Here is a 15,290-nt window from a genome sequence, read left to right on the forward strand (position 1 = left end):
ATTATTTAGTTCACTTAAGAATAAATGGTTAAGAAATCACCATGTGTATCATTATGTGCTTCTACGGGATGAGTTGGTAGAGCTGTAGAAGTTCAGCTGATACAGTGTGGCCAACAATGTAATAAATTATCGCTTTATGCTAATTTTTAATTTTGATGCGATAACACAGAGGATAATGCCTTAATTTTCGTTAATTTTATAATTCCCTTGAATTCATTCCACTTTGCTTTCCATACCAAGAAATTATCGTATTAATGAAACATTTGAGTTCTTTTTCTCTTGTACAAGGAGGGACTCGAAGGCTTGCACTCCAGCCTAAGGCTTATTGTGCTCACCGCTCCTATTCTGTGAATGGGTATTGGGTAGCCGAACGGCCGCGTTCTTGTACAAGTAGAGTATACGCCTCATCACGAACTTAACCTGGGCTACGGTATGGATGATCTACAATAAGTAGCAAAATCTGGTTGCAAAAGCCAGCTATAATAGCTGGTGGGATCATCGTGCTAACCACACGATACCTCCACTCCGGTTGGATGATCATCCACTTCTGCTTCGACATATGAACGTCAGGCCAGCAGCTGGCTGGTGGGTCTGGGCCCCTCATGGATTACTTATGGTGGTGGTGGTGGTGATGATGATGATGATGACGACGACGACGACGATATGAGTTGCGAGCAGTGCAATTTTATGTGAGGGAAGCAATAATACAAATTGTTATATGTAGAGTACAAAACTGATAGCAATCAACTCACCTAAATATAATTTGAAGCGACTCTTGAGCAGCAAAATCATGGCCAATCTGGGGATGGAAGTCCTCATTACTGTGAATGGTTTCCAAGTAAATAGTTACGGCAACAAACATTCCTAGCGCTCCATTCACTATGACGTGTTTCGAAAATGAATTATGAATGTGATCCCATTAATTGATTTACATTTTTTGTTCCAAATAACCTCAGGAATCACCTTCATAAACCAGAGGAGAACTTAGTGAATCACTCTGTATGTAAAAGGTACATTTGATTTGAGCCTCATCTCAAACCCAACAATTGGTTATTACCAATGGTACTTGCATTGACATGGTGTTCGGTAGAATAGACTCTTTCATGTATGAATTATATTACTGTACACCAATCCTAACCTCTCTCCAACAAACCAATTCCAGTGACACAGAAATATTGTAATTTTTATATTCATTAAACAAATAAAGATTAAATAATTCAACATATATAAACCTTCTTTAAATATATTTCAAACATAATAAGTCTTACAAGATTTCAACCCATACAATGCTTAACATTTCACACAATTATTCACCCATTTATCCTGTAATTTAAACTTCGGAATTTTAAACAAAAGCTTTAGATTTATTTGTTCAGGAACATGACCTCTCTGACCTAACAAATTTTAGTATTTAAACTGTTTATATCCTATATTGTTCTTAGAGGTGAAAGTCTAAAGTCAGTTCTATGGACTGAAATACAAAAATAATTCTGTAATCTGAAGCAAATAATAATGAAACAAACTCGATTCATTACGAAATTTATGATTCTTCAAGAATAACCTGTCATATAGCATAGTTATGCAATAAGGAACCAATTGTCATTTGCGGACTTTTGATTTTTATTTAAAATAATATGCATGAATATGTATAGTGTTTAATGCAAAATTTAATCAAGTTGTGGCTGCAACATTCAGCTTTGTAGGGAACACAGAATCAATTTCCAGAGCAGAATTCTCAGTGATAGTGATGTATAATTTCGAATTAACTTCAAATGATGACTACATGTATTTTCATATATTCTTTTTTAACAAATACTGTGTTCTTGGTTCATGACACTGCAATTATATATTCGAGGATTACCCAATATATAGTTCTGAATTTGAAAAGATGTCTTCGAGAGCAAACGAGATAAATCAACTCACTAATGAACATATGAACCATTTTTTTAGCAGATCATGTTTATAAATTGTTAAAATCTGATTATTTACAGCCAACGAGGAAGAACAAATCAAAATCAGTACTTCTTACTCGTAAAAACTGTTTGTTTTCACCAAGAATAACAATTTGTTTATGTTCATAAAAGGAAGATGAAACTGTGTAATTTTCGAATCCACATTCTTCACGTCTAGGCTTACATGGGCTTACATATGTTGCAGATTGTATAACTATTACATTTCAGATATAGAACTATTTTACATATGTTCACATTTACTCAGCAAACATGTCCATATCACTATCATCTTTATCTTCTGGCTGCATTAAATATTTTAATGCTGAACTGTTAGTTTCTTCTCCATGGAAATGACTGCAATTATCCAGTGTCCGTAATACATTCGGCTCATCAAGATGATTATCCTTCAGAAATGAGATGTAAGCAGAAACCACATCCCTGTCTCCTAAGAATAAAATAGAATAAAAAATTAAAAAATCACATCATTCAACTCAAATAAAATGTTCAACAGGCTCGGGATGAATCTTAAATATGGACTTCAATCATAACACAGGTCAAAAGAATAGAGAATGCAGATATGGGTTGTTGACAGGCTAAGATTATATAACAAAAAGACGTAAGAAATGCACTTAAATATCATGTATTTAAGAGGTACGTAATAAGTGCAGTAAAGAATATGTAAGGTCACAATTTCAAAGAAATTATACCATAACACTGACGACAGCAACAATTCTAATTTTGGAAGTCGTCATTTGAATGGACAACCCTTCTTCCTTGTGTTCAACACAACAGAAATGTCATAGGCTTATATTATTTCTACTCTTGGCAAATATTAATCTTTGGTCGGCGGGAAAAGGCACATAAGTAAAAAAAAGTCGATTTTTCTGTTATACCTAATCACATAAGTCTAGTTTTTAGTTAGTAATACCTAATATTAGCGCAACATATTCACGATACTAAAATAACATAAAATTATGTAAAAGGTATACTTACTTGGATTGTGAAAAATGGCCTGCTTGAATTGAAAGAAAGCATCATTATCGAAATCAGAGCCTCTGAGAAGATAATTATGAGCTTTCTGAAGATGTAGTTTAGAAGCCAAAATATTTAGCAATTGCATAATGTTGGGTTCAGAAGTATTAACATTTTTCATATCTTCATTTGAAGAGTTATTCTGGTTTGTGTAGTGATAGATAACCCTCACGCACCTGTAAACATATCAGAAATATACAAACATTCGTCTAAAGTTAATTTTACATTAATTACTTACTTTTAAATTACGGTAAAAGAAGAAAGAAGTAATAAGGAACACATGTGTACCCAATAACATAATGTATGTATGATGGCAATTTGTCAGAACTAACATTTTATGCAAAATATAAAATGGTTAGATTTTACAGCTTGTCCAAAGTGATTGTTTCGGAAAACGTATTATTTGACTTTCTTGTGTTAAATGTTACATTACTTCGTTAACATGTTTCAGCCTGCTATTGGCCATCTTCAGAACTGGTTGTTGTTGGTCTTTGTGCCGTTTGTGTTTCCTGTGAGGGTGTGTTTGTGTAGTGTAATGTGGAGTCAAAGAGTGTGTGTGTTCTGAAATTGAGTTGTGTGTTGAGAATTTCATTTGGATGTGTTCACACACTCTTTGACTCCACATTACACTACACAAACACACCCTCACAGTAAACACAAACAAAAGGCGCCAAGACCAACAACAACCAGTTCTGAAGATGGCCAATAGCAGGCTGAAACATGTTAACGAGGTAATGTAACATTTAACACAAGAAAGTCAAATAATACGTTCTCCGAAGTGATATAATGTTAAAAGTAGTGTAATCAAGATGTACAAATTGTTTATCTTAAAATTTTACGAAACTAGAATACTGAAATGTTACAGAATGAGGGGGAGGGGAAATTAAAACATTACAGCTATTTTCAAGTTTACAGTTCCAGTCTTTAGCAATATTCTCTTCCAGATATCACTCCCAATCTTCGGCTTCACTTTCTTATTTTTCTTTTATTCCTTCTATCCCCTCATCTTCTGAAATTAAACTGGATTTTTCTACAGACTGATACTTTTTCACAAAATTTCTCTCATTGCCATCTATGTTATTAGAGGCACAGCATTTTTTGAAACTCTTCACACTCGTTAGAGTATGGTTCTTTCAAGTAACCAGCCATTACACTCTCTGCAAACTAATTCTTTTACGACTTAAAAGGATTATGCTGCAATTATAATATGAGTACGATCTTCACAAGGCTGTCTTTAATGCAAAAAAAAAAAAAAAATCGTACTATATTTGGAACAATTCGGTACTTAGTTTTTCAATAATTACATCATTAATCATTATTTTGGCTCGTTTACATTCTATTTCGTCAGAAAGAATTGCTATAAGTATTTTACTGCTGTCTGTCATTGTCTTATTTCCTGTATTTTTTTTTATTTTATTGGGTTATTTTACGATGCTGTATCAACATCTAGGTTATTTAGTGTCTGAATGAAATGAAGGTGATAATGATGGTGAAATGAGTCCGGGGTCCAGCACCGAAAGTTACCCAGCATTTGCTCGTATTGGGTTGAGGGAAAACCCTGGAAAAAACCTCAACCAGGTAACTTGCCCTGACCGGGATTTGAACCCGGGCCACCTGGTTTTGCGGCCAGACGCGCTGACTGTTACTCCACAGGTGTGGACCTATTTCCTGTAAGTTACATAAAAAATGTATAGTACATTTCAAATCGTCGTCAGTTCGGAAACAAATTGCTTTGTCGTCAGAAAATAAAGTTGTATTCTGAACTAGTGTAATTAAAAAAGTAATGAAATAATAAACAACTTCAGCAGAAAGCAATACAAACTCTAGAAGGTGGAATTATAGAATGTACTATACTTGTCCAGAATCTCTGACTCCAATATGACTTCGGCTCGAAGTCTGTGTATTCTGGCCAACAGCATGAGAGCCACCAGATCCTCCTGCAGGCACAGCAAACTGTGCTCCATGTCCACAGGTCTAGCGCTTTTACTGGAGTGGAAGCTTATGACTCTATTACACAGCTGCTCAGCCTGCTGAAGGTCGTTGCTCTTCAGCAACATAGTGGCAGCACTGTGATATATCACACTCAGGGATGGCAACTGCATGATAAGAGAGGGAACAGGCTGCAGATCTGTCTGTGCCAGCAACTCCACAAACAACTCTGCAGCATTGCTGTAACTCTGCAACACATGAAATCCCGAGACTGCAATCTCCTATTAATCTGGTAGTTCAATGATTTCATGATAATGCTTTTTCAAGAAGGAAATACTTTTCCCACTGTGCTATTAAGACAAAATAATAGCAGGGTCGAATGCTAGTCACGAAAGTTAGGCTTGCTCGTTTATTCATAGGGGAAGATGGGAGGATATAATAATTCATTATTAATAAAAGTAATCAGACCCACATAAATAATTTATTTTGTAATTATGAAATCATTATGAGTCATGGATCATATTCGCTTATCAGAAGTAGAAGTTCGATATAATATAATAAACATGGCCAACAAAACAGTTTATTTAGTTTTTTTCGACCCTGCCAACCAATGCATATTGTTGTATTGAGCTGCACTGAATGAGCGCACATATTCTCTCTAATGTCTGTCTTCTCTTGAACAGTCCTTCGGGAAAATGGATTTAATAATAAAGTTTCAGTAACACACAATTCCGAACTCATTGCAATACTTCAAATTAATGTTTAAGAATTAATAATTCATGCAGTAGCTAACACATGCATTCCGCTCATACAATTACATTGCACTCGCAAATCACAGCACATTCCCGCTGTCAATATTGATCTGTGTAACGTTAAATAGTCGTTGATGTAGCTCTCGGACCAGAGCTTCAAACAACACATAACAGAAGCATGTGCGCCTAGGACGGACTAAGGAGGAAGGCACTTGCGAGCGTATCATATTCTCGCTATTTGTACGTCTTTCCTGCTGTAGCTCCGAGAAACGAGCAAGCATTGTGATACTTGTGGTGTGCAAGCTGCAGATGGTATTACGCCTATACAGTATTCCAAAAATCAAAATAAATTTTAATGTACGTAACGCCATTTTGAGAAATACACATTCTACGAAAATATTGGGCTTGCGCAGCAAGCATAGCATGCCCTGAGAAATCGCCTCTGAATAATAGCATTCACAAGCATTTAAATCGCGGAAAATTGCACCCTTGTTCCACTTTGTGCTTGTAGTAGAGGTGGGGTGTGACAACAGTTTGCCATCACAGATTTGAACTGTGATAGGTCTGGAAAAATCACAGTAATTAATAATAGTGATTTTTTTCACAGTGTGATTTTTGTGTTCAGATGATTCTTGGCAATTGTGGAGGTTTCCTGTCTATAGATTTCCAGGTCGTCTAGAACTCAATTTCACTGCCATCTACTTATCTCTGAACAAGTGTTATAAAGTGAACTTCAAGAATAATGATAAAAGTATTTCCCAAATTTTTGTAAGTGTGGGCTTCCTTGAGCTATATAAATTATATAGAAGTTTCGATATTGTTACTTTCATCAAATTAAGGAAGCTTGAATGGGCCGGACATATCTATCGGATTGAAGGGAACAGAATACCAAAGAAGATCTTAGAAGGGAAAATACATGGTAAAAGACCAATCGGCAGACCCAAAAATAGATGGATAGCTGCAGTAACGATCGATTCTCAGGACTATCTCGGAACAACTGCCTGGAGAAGATCAGCACAGGACAGGGACAGTTGGAGGAAGAAAATTGAGGAGGCTAAGGCTCGACTTTGGGCTGTGATGCCAACGTCGTAGTAGTAGTAGTAGTAGTACTAGTGGGCTTCCTTTCAGAGCCTTCATTTACAAGCTGCGGTTGTATTGACAGAATTACAATATGTAAACAGATAAGACAGAAATGAACACATTAGGTTTTTTTCACACAAATGCTTCATGCAGTGGTGATCAACTCATGCTTGCTGGGTAGCTTTCGGTGCTCGACCCCGGACTCATTTCACCGGCAATATCACCTTTATCTCATTCAGACGCTAAATAACCTAAGCTGTTGATAAAGCGTCGTAAAATAACCTACTAAAAAAAAAATAAAATCAACTCATGCTCTTTGAGCAAGAGCACTATTTGCTGCATACGAGCAGTATGCAAGAGCTGATTGTCCCAATGCTTGCAATGCCAACGTTGCTTTGTTTTGCTCCTGAGTACACATCTGTCCACACAGTGCTTTGTAAGAGCAACTGAATTGGTCACCACTAATTTAACATTTCCAAAGTATCATCTAATTGGAGAACGTTACAAAAAATTACTTTAAAATAAAGTGAGACGTATTTATTGAATTCATTGTACGAAGCCTAGTCATGAAGGATACCACTTCGAAACTAATCAGTCAGGTAAATTGCAAAAGTTAACACAGTAAACATATCATAAAGTTATTCAGTGATTGTAAGTGTTAAAAGAGTGTTTCGAACAATGAATAATGATGAATTTATAATGGAAACCTGCATTAAAACAGTAGGTACCCTCTAAATTATATACTCACTTCATCCATTGCCAATCTTGATGCTAATTTGTAAATGGCTATTGGCAAGTTCACTTCTGGTTGTGGATGCAGCATATTTAAAATCCTGCCTGTAATGCTTATATTTGTAATACAATCATCTCCTTCTTTCAGTACCTGTAACAAATAAAAAGTTAATATGGAAAACTACTTCCTTTCTTGCAAAATTTAGTAATAGTGTAATAGTGTAATGTGTCCATTGGTGATTCTTCTTTCCTGGATTGAATCGTGTAAAGCGGAGCATGCATACAAGTACATGTTACATTACATTTTATTTATTCCTTCTTAACTGCACAAAGAACAACCCCTCCCTCAGTGATTCTCATTCTTTGTAGACCATCTTCGTACAAGCAGTCATGACCTGTTCCAATTCAATAAGTGCTACTCCTGTACTTTGGTAGATACTAAATATTCCTGACAGACTGTATCTTTCTGTATGTTAATATTTCGTACTCAGTAGTTCTATCTTATTACATTCATATCTAATACACTGTACGAGGCGTGTTCTTAAAGTAAGTTCCAAAAGGGTGTAGTAAGTAAACGGGAAGATATTTACAAACAATTTTTTTGCATTGTATTCCCCACACTTCAATTACTTCTCAAAATAATCTCCACCATTATTGAGGCATTTATCGAGACGTAGCAAAAGTCTTTCTATCCCCTCATTGTAGAATTTCCCGCCTGCGATGCGAACCACTCTCACACTGCTGTTTTCACTTCATCGTCTCCATCACAACGTTGACCACTGAGGAACTTCTTGAGGTGCAGGAAGAGATGAAAGTCACTCGGAGCCAAATCCGGGCTGTAGGGGGGATGGTCAATTTGTTTCCAACCAAATTTCGAGATGAGATTTTGGGTGTCACGAGCTGTGTGTGGCCGAGCACTGTCATGAAGCAACACAACTCCGTCAGTCAGCATTCCATGTCTCTTGTTCTGAATTGCGTGATGGAGCTTCTTCAAGGTCTGACAATAGGTTTCTCTATTAATTGTTTCACTCCGAGGCAAGAATTCGATGAGTAGGACTCCTTTTCTGTCCCAAAAAACATTGCACATGATCTTGTATGTTGACATGGTTTGTTTGAATTTCTTTTTCCTTGGCGATGCAGTGTGCCTCCATTCCATGGACTGCTGCTTCGATTCAGGTGTCATGTGAGACACCCAAGTCTCGTCACCTGTCACAATATGGTCAAGAAACTCATCACCTTGCTCACTGTAACGTGTGAGAAAGCTCAATGCACTGGAAGCTCGTTTGGTTTTGTTTTCCTCAGTGAGCATATTGGGTACCCATTGTGAGCACAATTTTCGATATCGTAATCGATCTGTCACAATTTTGCAGAGAACACTCCGCGACATTTGTGAAAAATTCTGGGAAAGCGAAGAAATTGTGAACCTCCTGTCCTCATGAATTTTTTCATCGACAGCACGCACCAAATCCTCATTGATCAAAGATGGCCAACCAGTACGCTGCTCGTCATGCACAGAGCCGCGGCCCTCGTTGAACTTCCTAACCTATCTCCTGACCATTCCATCACTAATGGCATCATCACTATACACCTCACAAAGTTGACGATGAATGTCAGCTGGTTTGATGTTCCTCGCATTCAAGAAACGGATAACAGACCGCATCTCACAGTCGGCGGGGTGCTCGATCACTTTAAACATTTCAACTGATCACAACTAACCACACACATGGACTGAGGCTCTGAAACTGCATGCACAGCTTGCCTGAGGACTGAAGAAGAAAACACGCATGCGCAAAATAACAAGCTATAAATGAAAACGGAACTTACTTAAAAACACGCCTCGTACTTCAAGTGATATTTGTTTTGGTAGCTTTTTTTACAATTGTGACATCTCTCTTTGTAAATAAATGAGTCTGCCTGCTCATTAACAGTCCTACATGTGAAAGAACCCACTGTAACATAATATTTCTTTCCTACACTATCAGAATTTTGTACAGACTCGAAATTCCTGGACAAGTCTTGGAGTTATTCCATTGAATACAGTTATTATTTCTACTGCTGGTCTTCAGTCTACCAGTATTACAGTACTATTTTCATTCCTATATGGAGTTTGTTAGACTCCTCACAGCAAATAGATGCTATCATGGACTCTAGAAACAGTTAAGATCACATGATATCAGCCTCAACACTAAGTGAAAATTATATAAAACATTAATAAGACCAGTCTTGCTTTATGGACCTGGCAGTTGGCAGTGCCGACAATTGTAGGCTGAGTATATTTGAGAGAAAGGTTCTGAGGACGATATATGGACCAGTAAATGATGAGGGCAGTTGGAGGAAAAGATATAACTATGAATTATACCAACTTTTTAAAGAACCAGATGTTTGCAGAGAAATTAAAGCTAGGAGAGTCAGGTGGCTGCGCCATATCTGTAGGAAGGATGAAAATAATCCTTGCAAGAAACTGACTCTCACTATACCTTTTGGCACCAGAAAAGTAGGGAGACCTCAGCTAAGATGGCTGGATGAAGTGGAGAAGGATGTAATAGTAGCAGGTGTTAGAGGATGGAAAACAAAGATGTTAGATTGAAGGGCATGGAAAAGCATCGTTGGAGCGGTCAAGGCTGGAACCCAGCTGTAGAACCAAAGAAGAAGAAGAAGCTATGGAGTCTGTAGATTAAACACTATGCCCAGAAGTTAAGTTTTGAAGTCTGTTGAGCATTTATTGAGCCTGGTCCAAGAGATATGTATTGTGAGAAGATCTTACTTCATATTCCTGATCCTGCCCTATCTTCTTCTTCTTATGAATACCTTGTATTTAAGGTTTTCAGTAAGTATGGTCTATCAAAAAGAAAGTATTTGATTGGTACTGAAATTTGCAAGTAATTGTTGTTGTTGATTTTTTATTCTTTTTTTATACTAAAACTTAAGCTAAAATTGGAATCTTAGTACGGTATGTACAAATTAAATCTTCACTCACGCATTATCCCGCATGTTCTGGTTCTAGTACTCTTCTAACACCTTCAATTAACTGCTCATAATCACACTATGTATCTACCTATTCAAAATAAAATATGTAGAAAACACAAGTTGTGAAGCTGAATGAGAGTTCTGCATTTGGCATGACAGAAACCCATCAGAAAATGTACTGTGCATGCCCATACGCAGCGACATTTTGAAAATATAGCCAAGAATCAAACCCTCCCCAACATAGCTAAGATTACGAATGTAGCATATGCTTTTGGTGTGGCCAGTCAAATTGTAAATAAAGAGAGCTATATATTGCGGATGTAGCATAAATAGTACCCTGTGTGGCCTCGGCAGAATAGTTTAATGTCAGCACAAAAGACAAACACATTTTTCTTTTCTTAGTTTGGCACCTTCATAGATTATGAAAAAGCGTTTGATAAAGTTAAGAGAAAGAAGCTGTGGGACATAATGCAACAAAAAGCCATACCACAACACTTAATAACAATAATAAGAAATTTGTACACTAATAACCAAATTGTAATTGATTGTAAAAAAGGACAATAAATAGCCAATATAAATAGAGGAGTAAGACAAGGGTGCCCATTGTCACCGTCACTTTTTAATGTGTATATGGACGACATCGTGTTGAAGTGGCAGATGGATTTGAAAGTACATTTTAAAATAAAAAAACATAAACTTAGATACAATACTTTTTGCCGATGATCAGGTTTTAATCTGTGCTTCCGAAAATGACCTACAAATGGCAATATTTAAATTAAACAAAATTAGCAAAGAAAATAGCTTAACTATATCAGCTACTAAAACAAAAGTGTTAGCCTTTAGAGGATTAGAAACAATTAGAGCCAAAATAGTGTTGAATGGAAGAATGATAGAACAAATTAATACTTTTAATTATCTGGGCTGCAATATCTCATATGCAAGAAAAGAAGATTTTACAAATAAAATAAACAAATTTAATTATTTCTGTGGGGTAATAAAAATAACTTTAAAATACACTAGCAAAGAAACAAGATTAAAATGTTATAAAGTTATGGCAGTTCCTATGTTGCTGTACGGCTCTGAATTCTGGACTCTTACTAAATCCGAAGAAAAAAGAATCGAGGTGATAGAAATGAGATTTTTGAGGAGTATAGCAGGCTATACTCTCTTAGACAAGAAACGCAATGAAGACATCAGACTAGAACTGAATATATTCAATTTAATTGAAAAACTCGCAGAATATAGGAATAAATGGAAGCAACACGGTGAAAGAATGACTCAAGACCGTATTCCTAAATTAATATTCAACTACAGACCAACTGGAAAACGAAACATAGGTACACCCAGGAAAAGATGGCTTCAACAATTTTAAAATTTATATACTTCAAGAGACCGGAACGAGCCAAATAAGGCTTAAACCATGTGGCTGATGATGATGACAGTTTGACACCCTTCATAGTATTCGTTTACACATTTTAGCAATACCACCGTCTTCCTTGTTGACTCAAAAATCGCTTTGTTACCAAGCTTTAAAATTGAAACGATTTATGCAGAAATAGTGTAAGTTTCTTTGATGAAGGCATTCAAAATTTCTTGAAGAAATAAACAATGGTTGTAAGCAGGTGCGGCTCGTCCATAAGAGCTGCGGAGCTGCAGCACTCCCTGCTTTGACAGGAAAATAAAAATAATATTTATTTCAATTTTTAGAAGAATTGTTACAGCTTTTATTGGTAAATTGCTTTATATTTCATCTGGCCAGGAATATGTACTATTATCTTATGCATAATCTTTTTGCACGTAGACTATATTGGAATTGACACTGCATTCAAAGTCGTCCTGGGATCTGCAGGGTGGTCAGCTCATAGAGAGTCTCTCTTGCTTGGTCAGGGGGTAGAGAGGTGAAGGGGAGCAAAGGAAAACTGCCACTGTTAAAACCCATATTTCGCTGCAGTGGTTGCAGAGCCAGGCAACAAGGGATCTTTCCTCTCCTCCCACAACGCTATTGTAATGCTGCATCAAATGGATTCTCTATTCCCTTGAAACTTAATGACAAAATTTTTATTTTCTTTTCACATACTTATTGTTGTAGAATCTTATCGAGTTAATATAACGAAATTAATATTCTCTTTTGCCTTATTATTACGGATATATCCAGCCTCCAGCAGAACCTAACATTTGCCTTAACTCAAAATGATTGACGAGTAGAATCCCCCAGAAGGATATACATAAATATACTTGGACTTCTCCAGATGGATTGACACATAACCAGATAGATCACATCTTGATAGATAAAAGACGACATACTAATATAGTAGACATTCGAACCTTCAGGGGGGCAGACTGTAATTCTGACCATTATTTGGTAATTGGAGAACTAAGAGAAAGACTATCAGTAACCAAGCGAGTAGAGTAACAAGTTAATATTAGAAGATTCAATATTCCGAAATTAAAGGACGAGGAAACTAAGCAACATTATCAGGTCGAAATTTCAAATAGGTTTGCCGTATTAGCAAGTTCCAACGAAGTTGAGGAAGAGTTAGGTGTTAATAGCATGTGGGAAAATATCCGAGATAATATAAAAATTGCAGCTGAACAGAGCATAGGTTATTATGAGACTAAGAAAAAGAAACCGTGGTTTGATGAAGATTGTTGCATGGTAGTAGAAAGAAGGAAACAGGCAAAATTGAAATTCTTACAGGATCCAGTTGAGGCGAATAGAGATAATTATTTCAATAAAAGACAGGAAGCAAATCGTACACTTAGGAATAAAAAGAGAGATTACTTGAAGGAAAAACTGAATGAGGTAGAAACAAATAGTAAAAATAAAAACATTAGAGATTTATATAAGGGCATAAAGGAATTCAAGAATAGATATCAGGCAAGGGTAAACGTGATCAAGGATGAGAATGGTGACTTGCTTGCAGACGCTCATTCAATTCTGAACAGATGGAAAAACTATTTTGGACAACTACTAAATATACATAGGCCAAATAGAAATAATCGGGACGAAATTGAAATACAAACTGCTGAGCCATTTATACCCGAACCCACACTTTCTGAAGTCGAAATTGCGATAGAAAATCTGAAAAATTATAAGTCTCCAGGTATCGATCAAATTCCAGCAGAATTAATACAAGAGGGTGGAAGCGCATTATCTAACGAAATTTATAAGCTTATACTTGCTATTTGGGAAAAGGAAATTGTACCAGAACAATGGAAGGAGTCCATCATCGTACCTATCTTTAAGAAGGGGGACAAGACTAACTGTAGTAACTTTCGAGGAATATCACTTTTGTTGACGCCGTACAAAATTTTGTCCAATATTCTTTTGAGAAGATTAACTCCATATGTAGATGAAATTATTGGGGATCATCAGTGTGGTTTTAGGCGTAATAGATCAACCATTGACCAGATATTTTGTATTCGACACATAATGGAGAAAAAATGGGAGTATAAGGGTACAGTGCATCAGTTATTCATAGATTTCAAAAAGGCATATAACTCGGTTAAGAGAGAAGTTTTCTATGACATTCTTATTGAATTTGGTATTCCCAAGAAACTAGTTCGATTAATTAAAATGTGTCTCAGTGAAACATATAGCAGAGTTCGTATAGGTCAGTTTCCGTCAGATGCGTTTCCAATTCACTGTGGGCTAAAGCAAGGAGATGCACTATCACCTTTACTTTTTAACTTTGCTCTAGAGTATGCCATTAGGAAAGTCCAGGATAACAGAGAGGGTTTGAAATTGAACGGGTTACATCAGCTGCTTGTCTATGCGGATGACGTGAATATGTTAGGAGAAAATCCACAAACGATTAGGGAAAACACGGGAATTTTACTGGAAGCAAGTAAAGAGATAGGTTTGGAAGTAAATCCCGAAAAGACAAAGTTATGATTATGTCTCGTGACGAGAATATTGTACGAAATGGAAATATAAAAATTGGAAATTTATCTTTTGAAGAGGTGGAGAAGTTCAAATATCTGGGAGCAACAGTAACAAATATAAATGATACTCGGGAGGAAATTAAACACAGAATAAATATGGGAAATGCGTGTTATTATTCGGTTGAGAAACTTTTATCATCCAGTCTGCTGTCAAAAAATTTGAAAGTTAGAATTTATAAAACAGTTATATTACCGGTTGTTCTGTATGGTTGTGAAACTTGGACTCTCACTTTGAGAGAGGAACATAGGTTAAGGGTGTTTGAGAATAAGGTGCTTAGGAAAATATTTGGGGCTAAGAGGGATGAAGTTACAGGAGACTGGAGAAAGTTATACAACACATTGTATTCTTCACCTGACATAATTAGGAACATTAAATCCAGACGTTTGAGATGGGCAGGGCATGTAGCACGTATGGGCGAATCCAGAAATGCATATAGAGTGTTAGTTGGGAGGCCGGAGGGAAAAAGACCTTTAGGGAGACCGAGACTTAGGTGGGAGGATAATATTAAAATGGATTTGAGGGAGGTGGGATATGATGATAGAGAATGGATTAATCTTGCTCAGGATAGGGACCAATGGCGGGCTTATGTGAGGGCGGCAATGAACCTCCGAGTTCCTTAAAAGCCAGTAAGTAAGTAAGAATCCTTTTGATATAGCACGTAAAATACGAAAGAGACTTCTTTTCCAGTTTTAGTAAATTGTTGACCATCAGTATATCTGAGTGTTGCTTTGGTGTGACGTCTTAATACCGTAACTTAACCAGTGCAAATGTGCAAGCATGAGTGTGTGTGAATTACAGAATATTAATTTTATTTTTCCCTTGCGGAGAATATTGATGTAATAAAGTGAAATTAAAGGGTCGTCCGTTACCCGACTTAAATCTTACTTAAGCTTCATCCAG

General features: G+C 36.5%; 1 protein-coding gene across 3 annotated transcripts in view; it reads right to left on the reverse strand.

Moving 5' to 3' along the window:
* Positions 1 to 1,227: 1,227 nt before the first annotated feature.
* LOC138695995 (uncharacterized) overlaps positions 1,228 to 15,290 on the reverse strand; it is a 42,090-nt gene continuing 28,027 nt past the window's right edge. For all 3 annotated transcript variants that reach the window (XM_069820451.1, XM_069820449.1, XM_069820450.1), the window contains 4 exons: positions 7,494 to 7,628; positions 4,839 to 5,161; positions 2,946 to 3,160; positions 1,228 to 2,397 (listed from right to left, as the gene is read on the reverse strand). In XM_069820451.1, the coding sequence (XP_069676552.1) occupies positions 2,210 to 2,397; positions 2,946 to 3,160; positions 4,839 to 5,161; positions 7,494 to 7,568 (801 nt within the window). In that variant the 5' untranslated portion in view covers positions 7,569 to 7,628 and the 3' untranslated portion in view covers positions 1,228 to 2,209. The remainder of the gene's footprint in view (positions 2,398 to 2,945; positions 3,161 to 4,838; positions 5,162 to 7,493; positions 7,629 to 15,290) is intronic.

Source organism: Periplaneta americana, chromosome 3, assembly GCF_040183065.1.
Source record: "Periplaneta americana isolate PAMFEO1 chromosome 3, P.americana_PAMFEO1_priV1, whole genome shotgun sequence".
Lineage (NCBI taxonomy): Eukaryota > Metazoa > Arthropoda > Insecta > Blattodea > Blattidae > Periplaneta > Periplaneta americana.